At 60.4% G+C, this 15,436-nt stretch overlaps 1 protein-coding gene across 6 annotated transcripts in view; it reads right to left on the reverse strand.

Moving 5' to 3' along the window:
- The window catches only part of NRXN2 (neurexin 2), a 98,663-nt gene that overhangs the window by 33,299 nt on the left and 49,928 nt on the right, over positions 1-15,436 (reverse strand). The window contains exons 10-15 of one of the 6 annotated variants that reach the window (XM_027580348.2): positions 14,975-15,001; positions 13,308-13,436; positions 12,586-12,967; positions 11,764-11,954; positions 10,007-10,180; positions 9,542-9,661 (exon numbers count right to left, since the gene is read on the reverse strand). In XM_027580348.2, the coding sequence (XP_027436149.1) occupies positions 9,542-9,661; positions 10,007-10,180; positions 11,764-11,954; positions 12,586-12,967; positions 13,308-13,436; positions 14,975-15,001 (1,023 nt within the window). Of the gene's footprint in view, positions 1-3,934; positions 4,973-9,541; positions 9,662-10,006; positions 10,181-11,763; positions 11,955-12,585; positions 12,968-13,307; positions 13,437-14,974; positions 15,002-15,436 lie in introns of those variants that run through there. The other 5 variants (XM_027580338.2, XM_035722953.1, XM_035722954.1 and 2 more) reach the window with 5 other exon arrangements.

The raw sequence follows: 15,436 nt of genomic DNA on the forward strand, positions 1-15,436 counted from the left end.
AAAGCGATGCCCCTGTGGTTAAAACTACACGTGCAGACCCTCCATCTGCCTGCCTCCGTGCAGCATCAGAAGCCATGACAAAAACCTTCTGGTAGACCTAGAATCTGAGAAGCTAAAACGCCTGTACAATCCCGAAAAGCCACGGTCCTGGGTGCCCATAGCCCGTACCAGCTCTTTGTATATGGACCTCCACAACACAGGGGGACCTCCACAGGTCCACATCCCTGGGCTCAGCTCTCTTGATCTAGAATCCCAGAACAATATTCCTTCAATTCTTGTGCCCTTTCTTGGCCATAACCACCCAGTCAGAAACCCAAGTTAACACACCCCTTTTCAGAATCAAGATCAATGTCAGCCCCCTTTAGAAGCAAGCTAGAGTGATGAATCCAGAACCCTGGAAGCTACTGACTCAGAACTGAGGCTGGAACTGACCCCTCCACCCCCCCCTACCCCCACCACCCCCGCTTCAGGGAGTAGCAGAAATGAAGATCGGAGGGGCTGAAAGGCTCTGAAACCAAAATCGGGGTCAAGAACCAGGAGAGTGTCACCCCCTCGGGGCATTTTTAGGAGCCAGGTGTACTGGTCCCTCCATGCCCAGACTGACATCTGGTGCAGGGGTGTCAATGGGTGTCTGGCAGGTCGGTAGGGATATTATGTAACAGGAGGGGTTGAGGGATGGAAGGTAAATGGAGGAAAGAGTGAAGAGGAGGGAAGGAAGGCAAAGAGAAATATAGGGAGAAGCCAAGAGAAGGGACATGGAAAAGCGAGTGCAGAAGGAGAGGCTCCCTCACACTGGGGGATGCCAGGGAGATGTTGGGGCAGAGAGGAAGGATCTCCCCCCACTCCTAGAAAGCTCTCCCAAGCTGGCCTCTTCCTCTAGCCAAGCATGGGGTCCCAAGAGAAGCCTTCCCTTCACCTCTTCTCATGACTAAGGTCAGCAGAGGTGGGGGTCAGCCATAACAGGTGGCCTCCTCCCTACTCTTCTAGCTGCCCTTTGACCCGCTTCCCTGCTCTCACCTGCCTGACCTTTTCTGGCTCCTCCCTTCAGGCTCCTACCACCTTCCATCCCTGTCCTGCAGCACCCTCCTGCTCCCCTCTGCTGCATGTGGCACTGGGCAGCCATTAGCCCTCTTGGGGCTGTTCTTCTCCTCTGCACAGCAAGGGGGTGGCCATCTCTCAGGCAACCCCAACACCAACATTCCATACACACACACACACACACACACACACACACACTCCCACCCATGCTCTCTCCTCCATTTTCTCTCCTGGTTTCCCAGCTCTTTGCATCCTGACTCCAGCTCCTTCACTGAGCCTCCCTGTGCCACTCAACTCCAAGGAAGGCCCCTCCTTCCAATCTGCTCACCTCCCCTGAGCCAACTCCTTTCTCGATCCCTTCCTCTTTCACCTCTGGTCCCCTGGCCCTCCCTGCACACACTCTCCCCCAACATCCCTGCCTCCCCTTCTGTGTCTCACCCCTCCATGTCTCGCCTCAGTGCGCAGAAAGACTGTGTCCTATCTGGGCCCCTTTGGGAGCAACACTGGGCCTCTGGGGAGCCAGAGGAGCGATGAAGAGGAGGGAGGAAGGCACAGAGGGCCAGAGAGCTCGTGGGGAGAAGAAGAGAGTCAAGAGTCGGAGAAGGTGCAGGCTGGGAAAGTGGAGGAAGAGGGAGCCGAGAGAGAGTGCTGCATGGAGAGGACCCTAGCTGGGGCAGGGACAGACATGAGCAGAGGGACGCTGAGCTGGGTAAGAGAGAAGAAAGCAATGGCGAGGGGGCTGGGAAGGGGCCACTCTTGGGAAGTGGACAAAGACAGCATAGAGGCATGAAAAATGAGCTAAAGACGAAGTAAGAGAGCAGAGGAGAGTAGAAACGGGGTGAAAAGATTGGAAGGGACATGGGGCAAAGGTTGGGAAGCAAGGATGGACAGATGCGGAGCGGGACTAGGGAGGCAGAGGTGAGCGCAGACCCGGTAGGCCTGAGAGGCATGGCCGGGAAGGGAGGAAGACATAAGCGTGGAAGATGAGGGGGGAACAAAAGTGGAGTAAAAAAAAAAGAGAGAGAGAGAGAGAGGTGATGGATGGGCAGAAATGGGAAGTGATGGAAGCACAGAAATGGGAGGCAACAAAGGTACAGAGTGAGACCTGGTGACAGTACAGTGATGAGAGCCCAGGAGAGTCAAGATAAAAGGTGATGGGAGCTTGGAGATGTCAGGACACCATGGGAGTCAAGATGGGAGGTGATGGGGGCGGGCACAGGTTTAGGAGGTGAAGGAGGTACAGAGATGGGAGGTGATGGGGCAAAGGTCTAGGAGGTGAAGGAGGTCCAGAGATGGGAGGTGATAGGGGACAGGTCTAGGAGGTGAAGGAGGTCCAGAGATGGGAGGTGATGGGGGACGGGTCTAGGAGGCGAAGGAGGTACAGAGATGGGAGGTGATGTAAGTGCAGAAGCAGGAAGTAAGAGAGGTACAGAGTTGGGAGGCCCCCTATGGAAACTGATGGCAGTATACAGGGAAGGGAAGTGATGAGTGGACTAAAATGGGAGGTGATGGAGCCTCTGGGATGGGAGGTGACAGGGGGTCTGAGGTGGAATATGGAGGGACTGAGGTGGGAAGTGATGGGGTCTGGCATGGAAACGAGGTGAAATGGGAAGATGGCCGGACACGGAGGTGATGGATAGTGCACAGACAGAAGGTGTGGGGTGCGGTGATGGGAAGTGAGAGTCCACAAGACCAGAAAGGACAGAGATGGAAGGTGACAGGTACAGAGTCAGAAATGGCATCCAGAGAACCTTGGGGTTGAAGCTATGAAATGATGAGGGACCTGAGACGGGAGGTGACACAGGCCAGAAACAAGTGATAGAGGTTGGAACTGGAAGGTGATGAGGTCTGAGAGGGAAGATGAAGTAGGTTTTGAGGTGGAAGGTTATGAGGGGCTGAGATAAGAGGTGACAGTGGGAAGTAAGAAAGGCCTGCCACAAGAGGCGATGGGGAGACTGGGTGGGGAGGTGATGGGGAGCCTGCAGTGGGGGTGACGGGGTGATAGGGAGGCTGGAATGGGGATGAGGGAGAGACTGGGAGGAGGGGTGATGGGGAGATGGGCTGGGAGATTACAGGGAGCCTGGGTTGGAAGGTGATGGAGATCCCAGGATGGGGGAATGTAATCTCTAAGCAACTGGGCTGCAGAGGTGAGAGATGCTGGGGGTCAGAGGTGGAGGTAGGGCAGAGCAGAAGGGGCATGCAAAGGAGAACGGAAGCTGGGAGAGGGCTGGGACAGTGGAGGGAGCCGCCTGTTTGGGAGGTGATAGAAGGACAGTAGGGGGGACAGAAAGGAAGGTTGCTGGAGGGACAGAGGTGAAACAGACGGACATGGAGAGGTGAAAGAGGAAAAGATGGCACATGTCAGAGGCAGAGATGACAGATGGGACAGAGGGGAGCACAGATGGGGGGACACAGATAAGAACCCAGGCACAGAGATGCTAGAGCAGCCATGGGAAGGTGGGGAGAGACAGAGGTGGAGGTAAGGCGGCTGGGGAGATGGTAAGGGGCAGAGATGGAGGAGACGATGAGGGAGAGAGATCGGGTAGGGGCGAGCCGGACAGAGGATGAAAGGACAGAGACCGGGAGGGGACGGAGCGGAAACAGGAAGGTGATGACAAACCCCAGACGGGGAGAAGGAGGTGAAGGTGAGGCAAGAGATGAGTGATGGAGGCAGAGCTGAGGGCGAGGAAGGAAGGGGCTGTTGGAGAGGCGAGGGCGGGGCTGAGAAGATGGGAGCCGGAGCTGGCCGGTGAGGGAGCGCGGGCCCTCGAAGCGGAGGGCGCCGAGCCCGGCGCGCACAAGCCGGGGTGCGGCCCGCGGGGCCAGGGCCGCGCGCACGGGAGGCCCGGGGAGGGGGCGTGGGGGGGGGGGGGCCGGCCACGGCAGCGCCACTTACCGTGCCCGCCGCGGGTGAGGAAGGGCATGCGGTTGATGGCGATGGGCACGGTGCCGTGCTTGCTGTGGAAGTGGTGGACGTGGTGGGTGGTGCTGAGGCTGGAGGAGACCCGGGCCCCCTCGGCCGCCCCCAGCAACAGCAGCAGCAGCAGCAGCAGCGGCGGCGGCGGCGTCAGGGGCCCGGCCAGGGCGGGGGGGCGGCGCGGGCACCCCCCCGGCCCGCTCCCCCCGGGGGGCATTTCGGCCCGGGGGCGGCCGCCTCACAGCCCCATGGCCGGGGGCGGGGACGCGGGGCTGCGCAGCCCCGCGAAGCCCCCCTCCGGCTCCGAGCCCCGGGAGGGGGGGTAAGGGGGTGAAGAGAAGGAAAACCAGAGCCCAAGCCTCGGTCCGGAGCCAACGAAATCAACTGGATCCCGCCGGGGAATCCGAGGTCCGCCGAGCGGCAACGCCAAGGTCCAAGACGCCTGGGTCCATCCCGAGGAGCTAAGGGGCTGCCCGCATCCCGGCGGGGTCGGAGCGGCGCAGGGGGGCCGTCAGAAACCCGGGGGAGCGCCCGGGGGAGGGGGCATGGTGCTGGGTGGAGAGGCAGGGGAGGCGCGGGGGCCAAGCAGGGATGGGAGAGCGGGGGAAATCCTGCGGAAAAACCGAGCTAGGGGGGAGGGGAACTGGAGGGGAGAAGAGGGAGATCGACGGAGACTAGGGCCGGCCGCGCCGCTGCTGCCGCTGCCGCCCGACGGAAGCCCGGGGAAAGGAGGGAGCGGCCGAGGTGGGGGGGGGGGGCGGGAGAAGGGAGGAGGGAAGCAAATCCGGGTGAGGGGGGAATGAAGGCAGGAGAGGAGGGGAGAGGAGAGGAGGGGAGCGGGGCTGAGCAGAGGAAAGGCGCGAGCCTGCGAGATTCCGGCGGAGAGATGGAGGCAGCGGAGTGTTGCTGCAGAGGCTGAGGGCTGGAAGAGAGAGGGAGGGAGGGAGACAGGGAGGGAGGAAAGGAGAGGAGTGGAGAGGGGAGGGGAGAGGGAGCGCGGGAGGAGGAGGGGGCAGGGCAGAGGGACCCGAGCGGCTCCCGATCTGCGGGCGGCGCTGGGCAGCGCCGCCGCACGGCACCTGGCTAGCCCGCTAGGCGCTCGCCTCTCCTCTGCGCGCGCCCCGCCCCTCCCCCGCTCCGGGCGCGCGCACCCCTCCCGCCGGCTCCAGAGAAGAGGCCCTGCTGAATAATTGAACAGGACTGAGGCTAGCAAGAGAAGCAGCTCTCTTCCTCCTCCTTCCCTTCCCCCGCACCTGGACGAACCCCAGTAGGGCTCTCTGGTCCAGCACGCAGAGATGTGGCCACGGCCACCTCTGCACGCACCCCTCGGAACACACGTGCACGCTAGGATGTGGACGGGTGTGGAGACACCCACGTGCCCATACAGGCACGAGTGAGCGCGCAGACACACACAGGCTCAGACACATACATGCATACATGTGCCCATAGACACTGGCACACAGACTCACACTCAGCGCGGGGGAGGGGCACGGGGTATACACATGGACAGAGGCACACATCCGCGCACACATACATGTTTGGCCACAAGTGATGAACGGCCAACATACACAGAGACACCTCCTCCCAGCTTACCCTCCAAAAACAATGACCCAGAGCCTCAAAGGTACTCAAGAGTAAGACATGTCACACACGCATACAGTCTTCTCACCACTTCCCCCAAAGGATGCTCCCCTACCCCCTGGACACCCCTGCTGGACTCCTCCAGTCCTTCCTCTCAACTCCCCCTGCCCCTCCACCAGCCTCAACCTCTCCCTCCACGGAGTTTTGAGGACACCTGTCCCCTGAGTGTCCCACATAAGACAAAACCCTTCCTGGGTCACTTATGTTCAGCTGAGGAAGCCACTTAATCTAGGTGCCCCTCCACTGGGATCTGCTCCCTCCCCACTTACCATAGCCCAAGAGGTAAGTGCAGAGAGTCTCCCTTCCCCTCATCTGGATGTGACCTCTGCACCCACATCAATCTGGGTTGGGTTAGGACCAGGGAAGGGGGAGGTATGTGGGGGGGAGCCAGAGGGTAGAGAAAGGAAAAGGGAGGGAGGTGGACACGGACCTGGAAGGAGCCAAAGAAATAGTGGGGTAGAGTGGGGAGGAGAGGTGGTGAAGAAAGGGCAAAAGGAAGGGGGAGGTGATGTGAGAAAGGGGAGAGAGAATGGGGGCACCCAGGGAGGAGAGGGCTGGCTCCTGCTTATCCATTCTGAATTCCATCTTGGAGCAAAAACTGTCACCAAGAGCCGCGCACGTGCTTCAAGCGGCTCCCGAATGCAGTCAGCACCCGGGACAGCTCCTCTGTTGCCACTGCCACCTCCCCAACCTCTTGAGCTGACAGGGGCTCCCATTTGGCCTCAGGCCCTCCAGAAGTGAAGAAGGGGTTCCTCAGAAGAGAAGGCTACAAGGTGCTACAGGGCTTCAGGAGGGAGGAGAGACGGCAGCCTGCGAAGCAGGGCTGGGGTCCCCCAAAGCCTTGTCCTCCGGCCCTCTCCATCCCATTCTTACGCCCCTGGCTCCGGAATAGAGACTGACAAAGCTCTGAGCAGGCAGAAAATGTATGGTCCCCGAGGGAGGGAGGGAGGGGCCTGTGGCAGTGAGAGGAGAGGAAGGGAAACCGCCTAGAGGCCAATCAATATCAGTGAGTGGGAAGTGGAGAGAGTTGGAGGGGGTGACGCTGGGGAGCGAGGGGAGAGACAGAGGGTACAAAAGAAGAGAGGTGTGCAAGAGATCAATAGAGGCTGCAGAGAGGGACAGAGCAAGAGGATGAGCTGGGAAACAGAGACAGGGGCAGACCTGCCTGCCTGCGAGGGGCGGGCTCTGGAAGACAGAACCCCGGAGCAGAACTGATGGGAGTGCCTGCGTCCCGAACCAGAGTGCCTGGGTCCTGAACCCCAGCCCCATGGCAGGGAGTGTCCCTCCTTCTCTCTTCCCTTCCTCTCTCGCTTCATATTCTCTTTTTCATTCTCTCTCCACTTTCCTCTCTCTCAGGGCAGAGATGGGCTCCCTCCTGTTAAATCTCCTGCCTTCTCAGAGCAGACTAATGAGCCTTAAAGGGACACAGAGGTCCTTCACACCCCATGTCACAGATGGAGAAACTGAGGCCACAAGTTGGGAAAGGCTGTCCTGAATGAAGGTCAGACCTCTCCTCATCCCGGTCTCTCCCCCACGAGACAACCCCAACCCTCTGAAGACACCCTGGCCAGGCCCACCCTCCTCCCTATCTTCAGGCACAGAGCTCCTTGGTGCCCATGGGTAGAGTGAACTGAACAGGCCTCTCGGCCAGGTTCCTGCTTGGCCTTGTGCCTCAATCGGGCCCCGACAAGACCAGCCATAGAGAGACAGCATGAACAAGAAATAGCCGAGTGTGGAGACTTAGGAGACACAACCCCCAGAGAAGAGGGAAGTATGGTTTGGGGAGCAACGGCAGAGCCCCCAGCCCCAGATTCCCACCCTGCCCTTCTCAGAAGGTCCCCCCGGGCTGGCATTTGGAGAAACAGCAGGCAGAATCCCGCCGGCTGCCAGGCTGCACCCACCTTGTCTTTACCTGCATGGTTTTGCTCAGGCTCTCCACCAGACACACAGACCAATGCTAGGGGATGGTGATTCTTCCCGAGACGTGCCCTGCTCCCCAGCCCCGATTACCCCTGCCTCCCACCTGCCTGGAACCTGGAAAAGCTGTTCCAGCCTCTCTTCCCACCCTTGCTAAAAGATGGCGCGACTCCCTAAACCCCCACCAATCACTATGCTGGCTTCCAGAAGGCTCCAGTGTGTGGGGGCTGTAGTAGTGACAATGGGCAGTGGCATTTCTTGACTGTGATCCCTTGCACCGCAGGCAAGAAATGCCCACTATTAGCAACCCCAGCACCCGGGCCTAAATGAGCAGCAGGAGGTAACAGAGGCAGCAGCTCCTAGGGCCTAGCCGCACTCTGCCCCCAGCACCCTAGGACTTAGGGCATGTGGCCTCGTGGTCTTCATCAGTTAAACAGGACGGTTGGTCTCCATCCCCTGACTTCATTGAGGAACAAATTCAAAGGGCCCTGTAAGCTGCCAAACACTAAACAATCAGCGGACATTGCTACTATTAAGCAGCAAAGTTACCACCATCTCCAGATCTCCTGTGTATAGCAACCAAGCTGGGTAGAAAGAGGCCCAGCCCTGTCTTTATTCCCCAGCAGCCAGGGCTCGAGTGTCCCTGAGGTGGCCCTCGTCTGGGGGCTTTGGAAGGAACAGAGGGTAGCAGGTCAGACGAGAAAATCCTGGAGATAAGAGGGGGATGTGGAGGTTCTCAAGGCTGGGCCATGCCTGAGAGCACCGGGACAACGCTGAGGGGGACAGGCGGGACATACTTCCAGAGGAGAAGGATAAAACCAAGGCCTGCCCAAGAGCCCAAGCCCCCAAACAGGCAGGTTGATCCTGGACTCAGGACTCGAGCCCAGACGACGAAGGCTCCAAGGTCTGTCACGGAGGCAAGGCAGCAACCCCAGTTCTTAGCCCAGATCTACTATTAACTACCCCCCAGAAATCCACCCACCCCTCCGGGCTTCGGTTTCCATCTTTGTAAAATGAAGAAGCCCAGTGCTGCATTGTGGTGTGTGTGTGTGTGTGTGTGTGTGTGTGTGTGTGTGCGTGTGTGTGTGTGTGTGTATCTTTCTGCAGGCCTCTGACTTGTCACATCCCTGGTCTCTCAGCAGGGCTACCCCAAGGAAGACCATTCAGGTGATGCCTGAGAAGGCTGCCCTCTCCCCAGCTGCTGTCCCAGCCCAATCAACCAAGAGAAACGCCACAGCCCCCCTCCGACAGGAGGTCACCTCTCTCCACTGCCTGCCCCAAGCTCTCCCCAGCTGCTGGCCACCAACCACGAGGGAGTGGAGACTGCTGCTCACCCTGCCCTCTCCAGGGAGGGGCCTTAAACAACATGCAAGTTGGCAGACAGATGCCCAGACGGGGAGGAGAAGAACCAGACAAGAACACGGAGGAGTGTCCTTGTGGCCCCAAGGGACAACCTGCAGAGATTTTCCAGGGGGCAGGGGGGACAAGGGACCTGCACAGCCGGGGTCTAGGGAAGCCAGCTGGGCCTGGCCTCCCGGTAACTGAGCCTGAGCCTGCCCCCTTGGGAGTGGGCCCACTCTGGGCAAGAAATAAGAGACTTCCACTGCACACTTTGGAGGGCACCAGAGGAAAGGGGGTGCAGGTCAATGCCTGCCCCCTATCCTGCACCATAGCGTGTATGTGGAGCTACAAATAAGACACGGAAGACTATCAACCAAATCTCACAGGAATAGCAACAGAGGCTGATGCCTTTGGTTATAGGTGAAGGGAGCAGTGTCCAACCAGCTCCGACCGAGGAGAGGAGGCCATCTGTCAACAGATCGCCCCAGGGACTCAGCAGCAGCAATCCTGCACAGGCCCAAAAGAAAAGACTCCAGAGTGGACCGTAGCCAGCAGCACCCCTGGCTCTCGTGGCAGGAAGGGATAAGAAGGAAGCAAGTGGCGTGGCTCTCAGAGACTCCCCCCCGCTCCCAGAAAGTCCCCATAGCTGGGCATAGGCCAGGACCCCCCCCCTCCCCGGGCACTCACGGTCGTTGCAGACAGGGCCTCCATAGGAAGTCATGGTGCAGTCACAGGTGAAGCCGTCCCACTGCTGCAGGCAAACGCCCTGGTTGGCACAGGACTCTTCGGTGCAGGTGGTGCTGGGGCCTGGAAGAGGCAGGAGGAAGGAACACCCCCCGCTCAGCCAAGCCCCTTCCCTCCCCAGGAGGTGTGGAAGCTTCAGAGCCAGGCGGGAGGTCCTGCTCTCAACCCTGCCAGATTGGAAGGGCCAAATCCTGACAGGGGCATGGGGGGCAGGGAGCGGACGGGTGCTCAGGGACTGCTAGGCTGGGCCTTGAACTATGATAAGGGGCCAGGGTGAGAGGCAACAGGAAGGGCAAACAACCCTTCACCCCCTGCACCCCTGCCCCAGAGCCGCCCCGATGCACCCCTTGCAGCTTGGCCCTCCTGCAGCCTGCAGAATCACCCCTAACTCCTCCACCCTCCACTCACCGTCGCAGCCCCTCTCCACCTGCCCGATGCGGTGCAGGGCGTCAGCGATGAGGTCTGGGAGGCGTCCGTTGAGGTCCACTGAGGCCAGGCAGCCCTGAAAGCCATCCCGGGAGGCCACCAGCTTGGGCAGGTTGCTGAACATGTTCTTGCTCAGACCACCAATGTACAGCTCCCCTGTAAAGGGGGGAGGGTCAAAACCTCAGCATCCTGGCCCCCGGTCCCTTCCCAGGACACCAGCCCCTGGTTGACAAGTCCTCCCAGCCTGCAGCATCCCCTCCCAGGCGCCAGTTTCCATACAGAGATCCCACGACCCACCCCACCTCTTCCTCCTTCTTTCTCCACTTTGCCATCTGTCTGCTCCCCTCCCAGAGAAGCCCAGATGCCCAGGGCAGGCTTGCTTGGGGGCGGGGGGAGCAGCTGGAAGAACGGGTTCCGTGAGCTCTCCCACACATCTGATTCCAGTTCCGGCCTGTAATCAGGGCCTTTCAGAGACGTGATGCCCTCCCTGGGCCCCTCCCACTCCCTCCTTCTCCCTGTTCCCAGGGCTTCTTCAGGCCTCTCCCAGCCAGTTCTCACTTCCCTCCCGGGTGCTCTAACCCAGCTCCCTTTCCCCAACAGCTGGGGCTGGACCTGGGGACTGTGAGCGACTCCAGAAAGCAGTTCTCCTCAGGGACACTTGACCCCACGCCCCGCTGCCTGGCCACATCACACCCAACTCCCTGGAAATCTTGGCCAGCCCATCGCAGAGCTTCGGCAAGACACAGTCTCGGCCACTGGCTCCTCAAAACACAGAGGAGCCCAGACCCCCGCCTCGGGTTTGCCGCCCCGGATTCTCTGTGACACACTGCCCCCTTCTGGGAGCTGGGGGGACTGGCAGCACTCTGACGGCACCAGACCCAGCTTCTAGCTCCAACTCTGCCTCCAGCTCACTGGCCTCTGAAGCTCCCATTTTCTCCTCTCCAAGACGGGGGTGAATTCAAGAGGGTCTCTGAGGACCCTCCCCAAGTCCACACAGTCTGAGTCACACTGACACGCAGGGGTCCCCATGGGCCTGAGGCCTGCCTGGGGCGAGTGGAGGCTGCTCATGCTGCCCCGGTGGGCTCCGGAGAAGCTGCAGGGCTCGTCTTCACTCCTGGTCCAACGCCCGGGCTCTAGGCTCCTTCCCTGCTCTCTCAAGCACCCATTCTGAGGGCAGGCGTTGGTGACTTTGAGAGCTTCCCCAGAGGCCCTGGGGAATGCGTGACCCTGGTGTGACACAGAGCCTACAGGGGAGCCCGGGTCCAAAAGAACCCCCCAAGTCAGCCTAGCCAATGCCCAAACTAGGGCAGCAGACAGGGAGTCCACGACTGCTACTCCCTCCTCCCCTTATCAACTGCCCCCTCCCACCCCACCCGGGGGAGGCACCTGCCAGGACGCTGAGCTCCCCATTCTCTTTCAAGCCCTCAGCCAAGGCAGGCTTCTCCGGCTTGGAGGCCCAAGAGGCCTTCAGCAGCCCTGGGCTGCCTACTCCTAGCTCCGGAGCGAGGCCGCCAAGCTCCCCGCAAGGCACATCTTGTGGCCAGGCTTCCCCTGTTGAGGGCAGCCTCACAGGAGAGCTGAAGAGAAAACATCAGGCTGGACGCAGCAGAGAATCGGAATGTGGTGGCGGTGGAGAGAGAGGACCCCAGGGCCAGGGGAGAGCGTGCTGCGGCCGGGGGCGGAGGGGGGGGGCGGTGTCTGGGTTAGGCCAGGCCTTCTCCACAGGCCCCAGGCCCCACCTTTGAGATCGAGGTTTCGGGCGCCATTGGAGTGCTGCGTGACCGTGCGGGAGTCGATCTTGAGCGTGTGCACATTGCCCGGGTCCCTGGACACCACCACGTTGTGCCACTGGTTGTCATTGACTGGTTTGTCTGAGTTCCCCTTCATCAAGGACGGGCCATTCCCCAGGTCAAACACGTAGTGGATGTACCTGCCCCACAGTAGGGAGGAGACACTGGGTCAAGGCGGGGGCGAAGTTGGGAGGGCAGGGTAAAGAGGAGCAATGGCTCACAAGGGGTCCCAGGTACCACAGGACAAAGGGATGGAGAGGGAGACCCCAGAGTGGAGGGACCAGCCCAATGGCAAGAGGACTCTGGTGTGAAGTCCCATCACGGAGGGAACGTGGGGTTGGAGGGCCACAGAGGAGCCGGCTCCTGAGACAGGCTCAGAAGAGGAGCTGGTCTGGGGAGAGGTCTGTGGGGACAGCAGGGCCCTCTGGGGGCGGGGGCAGGACAGAGCTGCTCTAGGATGGGGTCCTCTCAGGCAAGAGAGGCCACAGGGGCCGGGCCCTGCCTTCTGCCTGTAGAAAGGGCCTGCCTGAGCCCAGACAGTGAACGTAGGACAGCTGTAACTGGGAGAATCCTGGCGAGCCTGTAACTGGGGAGTCACCAGGGTGGAAGAAGGGGGTGCTGCTTTTCCACCTTGGCTGGCGGCTGGGGACCTGCACCTTGAGCTGTGGTTCAAGGGGACTGGATATCTCAGCCAGCGGCTGGGGGCCAGATCGTGGTCAGTAGGGGAAGGGGATCCCTTCCTCGCCAGCGGTGCCGGGCCCAGCACCTCACCCCTTGACCAGCTCGATGACAATGAAGTCATTGCCGTTGCCCGAGTTGAACAGGAGAAGCCCGTCAGGGGCTGTGGTCTTGAACTGGAAGAAGAGGTGCATGGAAGCGTAGGCTTGGAGCGTGGCGAGCGCCAGGTAGCTGCTGCGACTCTTGAAGGTGACCGGATCGGCCACAATGGCCCGTAGGCCGAAGCGAGCGTTGAGCTCGCAGTAGGTGATGTCACCATCCTTACACTGGTCCATGTAGGGTTGGCCGTTGAACACCAGCCCGCTCAGGTGCCCGATGAAGTTGGAGGGCACCACGGAGATGAAGCGTCGCTCCGTCATGATGCCCGTCTCGATGTTGTGGAACTCTAGCCGCGTATGGGCTCCTGCCATCTGTCCTGCTCGGGGCCAGACACAGAGATGAGGTGGGCAGATGGGGAGCATTTCCGGGGCTGGGCCTCGGGTCCCCCAGGAGCCTCCCCTCCACACAAGGGCCTCGGGGGCAGGGGTGCCGGCAGCTGGGCCTTGGAGAAGCCGGCCGACCCTCTGATCCAGCACTCACGGGCATCCGGGGCCGTGCTGCCTGCAAGGAGCCCCCCCTAATATACCACTCCTCGGGGAGAAATGGCAGCCGTAGAATGCTGCCCCAGGGAGGGAGGCCCAGGCAGTTTTCACCAAGAAGAGAGCCATCCACAGGCCACTGGAGATGTAGCCACTCCCTGGTCTCAGAGCACTTACCCTCGACAGTGACATTGTCCACAGACAGCTGCAAGCTCTTGCCACGCCGCACCACCCTCACCGTGTGCCACTCGTTGTCGTTGAGCTTGTGGCCCGCAAAAAGCGTCTCAGGGCCTTTACCTGCGGCACCAAGGGGGGAGTGAGCACGGCACTCCCACACGCCCGCATATGGCTTCCTGTGCCGCCCCGAGCACGCACAGTCTCGCCCCCGTGCACACAGGTGCACACACAGAGCTTGCGGCACCTCTTCAGCCGTGCCACGCACCCACACACACAAGGACACACGCTCGCACGGTGGTTCCACACCCCGTCATAAATCCAGATAGCAGTACTGCCACTTTGTGCGACTTCCAAGGGTGTCATTGGAATAGAGTCTGATGGGAAAGGTGCCTCTAGACTGGTGCCCTGAGGCCCTGCACACAGACACTCATACCTACAACCAATATTTTCCTTCCAAGTCTTCTAAGGAACTTCAATGTCAGTGTGTGTAGCCAGCAGTGAGATTCCCAGCATATAGGCATAGACCTATAATTTTCAAAAATACAGAGCATTACCATGCCCCCACGTGTGAGTCTGCACCCACAGCTCCGTTGCTGGCAGTGAAACCTTCGTACAGACACGCAGCCCCCCCATCTCCGGAGGGACCCCGTGGGACCCTTCTGTATACAACTGGTTAACTCCACACACCTGGACATGCGACCACACACACAGCGCAGCCAACATGGCCAGAGAGGGGAACCTTTCTTAGGAATCATGACCATTTCTTCAAGACCAGGATTATCCGGTCCCAAGTCTAGGATGAAATATATGTTTCTGTAGAATGATGCTACACCGCGCTACACACCCAGATCACCACCAGGCCCCCCAGGGCTCAGGCCAGCGGGGACCGGGCTCACCAGGCATGCGCACACAGGGACCAAACACCCACAGAGACACGCTGAGCACACACAGCCCCTCTGCCTGCATCTGCCGTGCCCCTGGGCTCTCTTGCGTGACATCAGGGCACACCATGCAGAAACACTCTCTCGGAGATGGAACATTGAGCCCAGCACACTGGAATGCTCAGAATGTCCACACCTGCTCTCCATCTCACCCCAGCCGAGAGCTTCCCCGTCCCCTCTGAATGCACCCCAAGCTTGGCAGGAGCTCAGCCCCCACCCGCCACAGGAGCTGTGGAGGGCTGAACTTTGAAGCCCTGACCCTGTTCCCCTAGCCTCATCTTATTTCTTGTGTGCCTCGCCCTCCCCCTTGTGGCCACCTCTGGAGCTGCAGTGGAATGTCCCCGCTCCTCGAGGGCTTCTTCTGGCCGTAGGGTAGGGCGGTGGGAACGTCCTGCGGGCTGTGGGCCTTCCTGCGGGAGGTGCCACCAAGGCTTTGCCCCACCCTCCTGAGGACTTGAGATGACGAGGCTTCCTGGCCTTCCTTTGCTCAGACCTAGGGAGCATGCTGACCCACGGTCCTCCACCAACTCTTCCTGGTTCAGCGTCACTGGGCCCGTTCTGCCCTCCACAGCCACTCCATCCCCACCCACCCTCATGCCTGCTCCCCTCCCCACACCCACTACCCAACCCCCACACAAGCTAGCTCCCCGCTACCCCTCCCCAGATCCCAGCGTCCAGCATCCCAGGCCCCTGGGGGCTCTGCAGAAGAAGAGGGAAGCCACTTACTGGGTGCGCAGCCGACGCGCAGGCAGTCTGGGGGGGCCATGGGGCGGGCAGAGGGGGAGGGAAGACAAAAAGGCAGAACAAGTTTTTTGTTTTTTTGTTTTTTTTTTTTTTACATCCTTCACAGGCAGGGGTGTCTGCGGGCGGGGGTTCCCCCCAGGACCACTTTCCGGGGACCACGCGTGCCCAGGTGCCCTCTCCCCTTCCTCAGTTGGACCCCTGTCCCTCCTGCCCCCAAGAGGGCTCCAACCCTCCCCAGAGCTGGGAGGCAGGGCAGTCAGGTGATGGGAAGAGGGCTTGCGTCTCCCTTAGAGGGGCCCAGGCCTCTCATGTCTGAGGGAGATGGGCACCTTGGGGATCCCAGTCGTACAGGGGATCATAGTGGGGCTGCAGGCTTGACCAACCCCATAGCTCCACATCTCCGGGAGATGGATGGGGAAGGCCAGAATCCCTGCATCCCCTGCT

This window comes from Zalophus californianus, chromosome 11, assembly GCF_009762305.2.
Source record: "Zalophus californianus isolate mZalCal1 chromosome 11, mZalCal1.pri.v2, whole genome shotgun sequence".
Lineage (NCBI taxonomy): Eukaryota > Metazoa > Chordata > Mammalia > Carnivora > Otariidae > Zalophus > Zalophus californianus.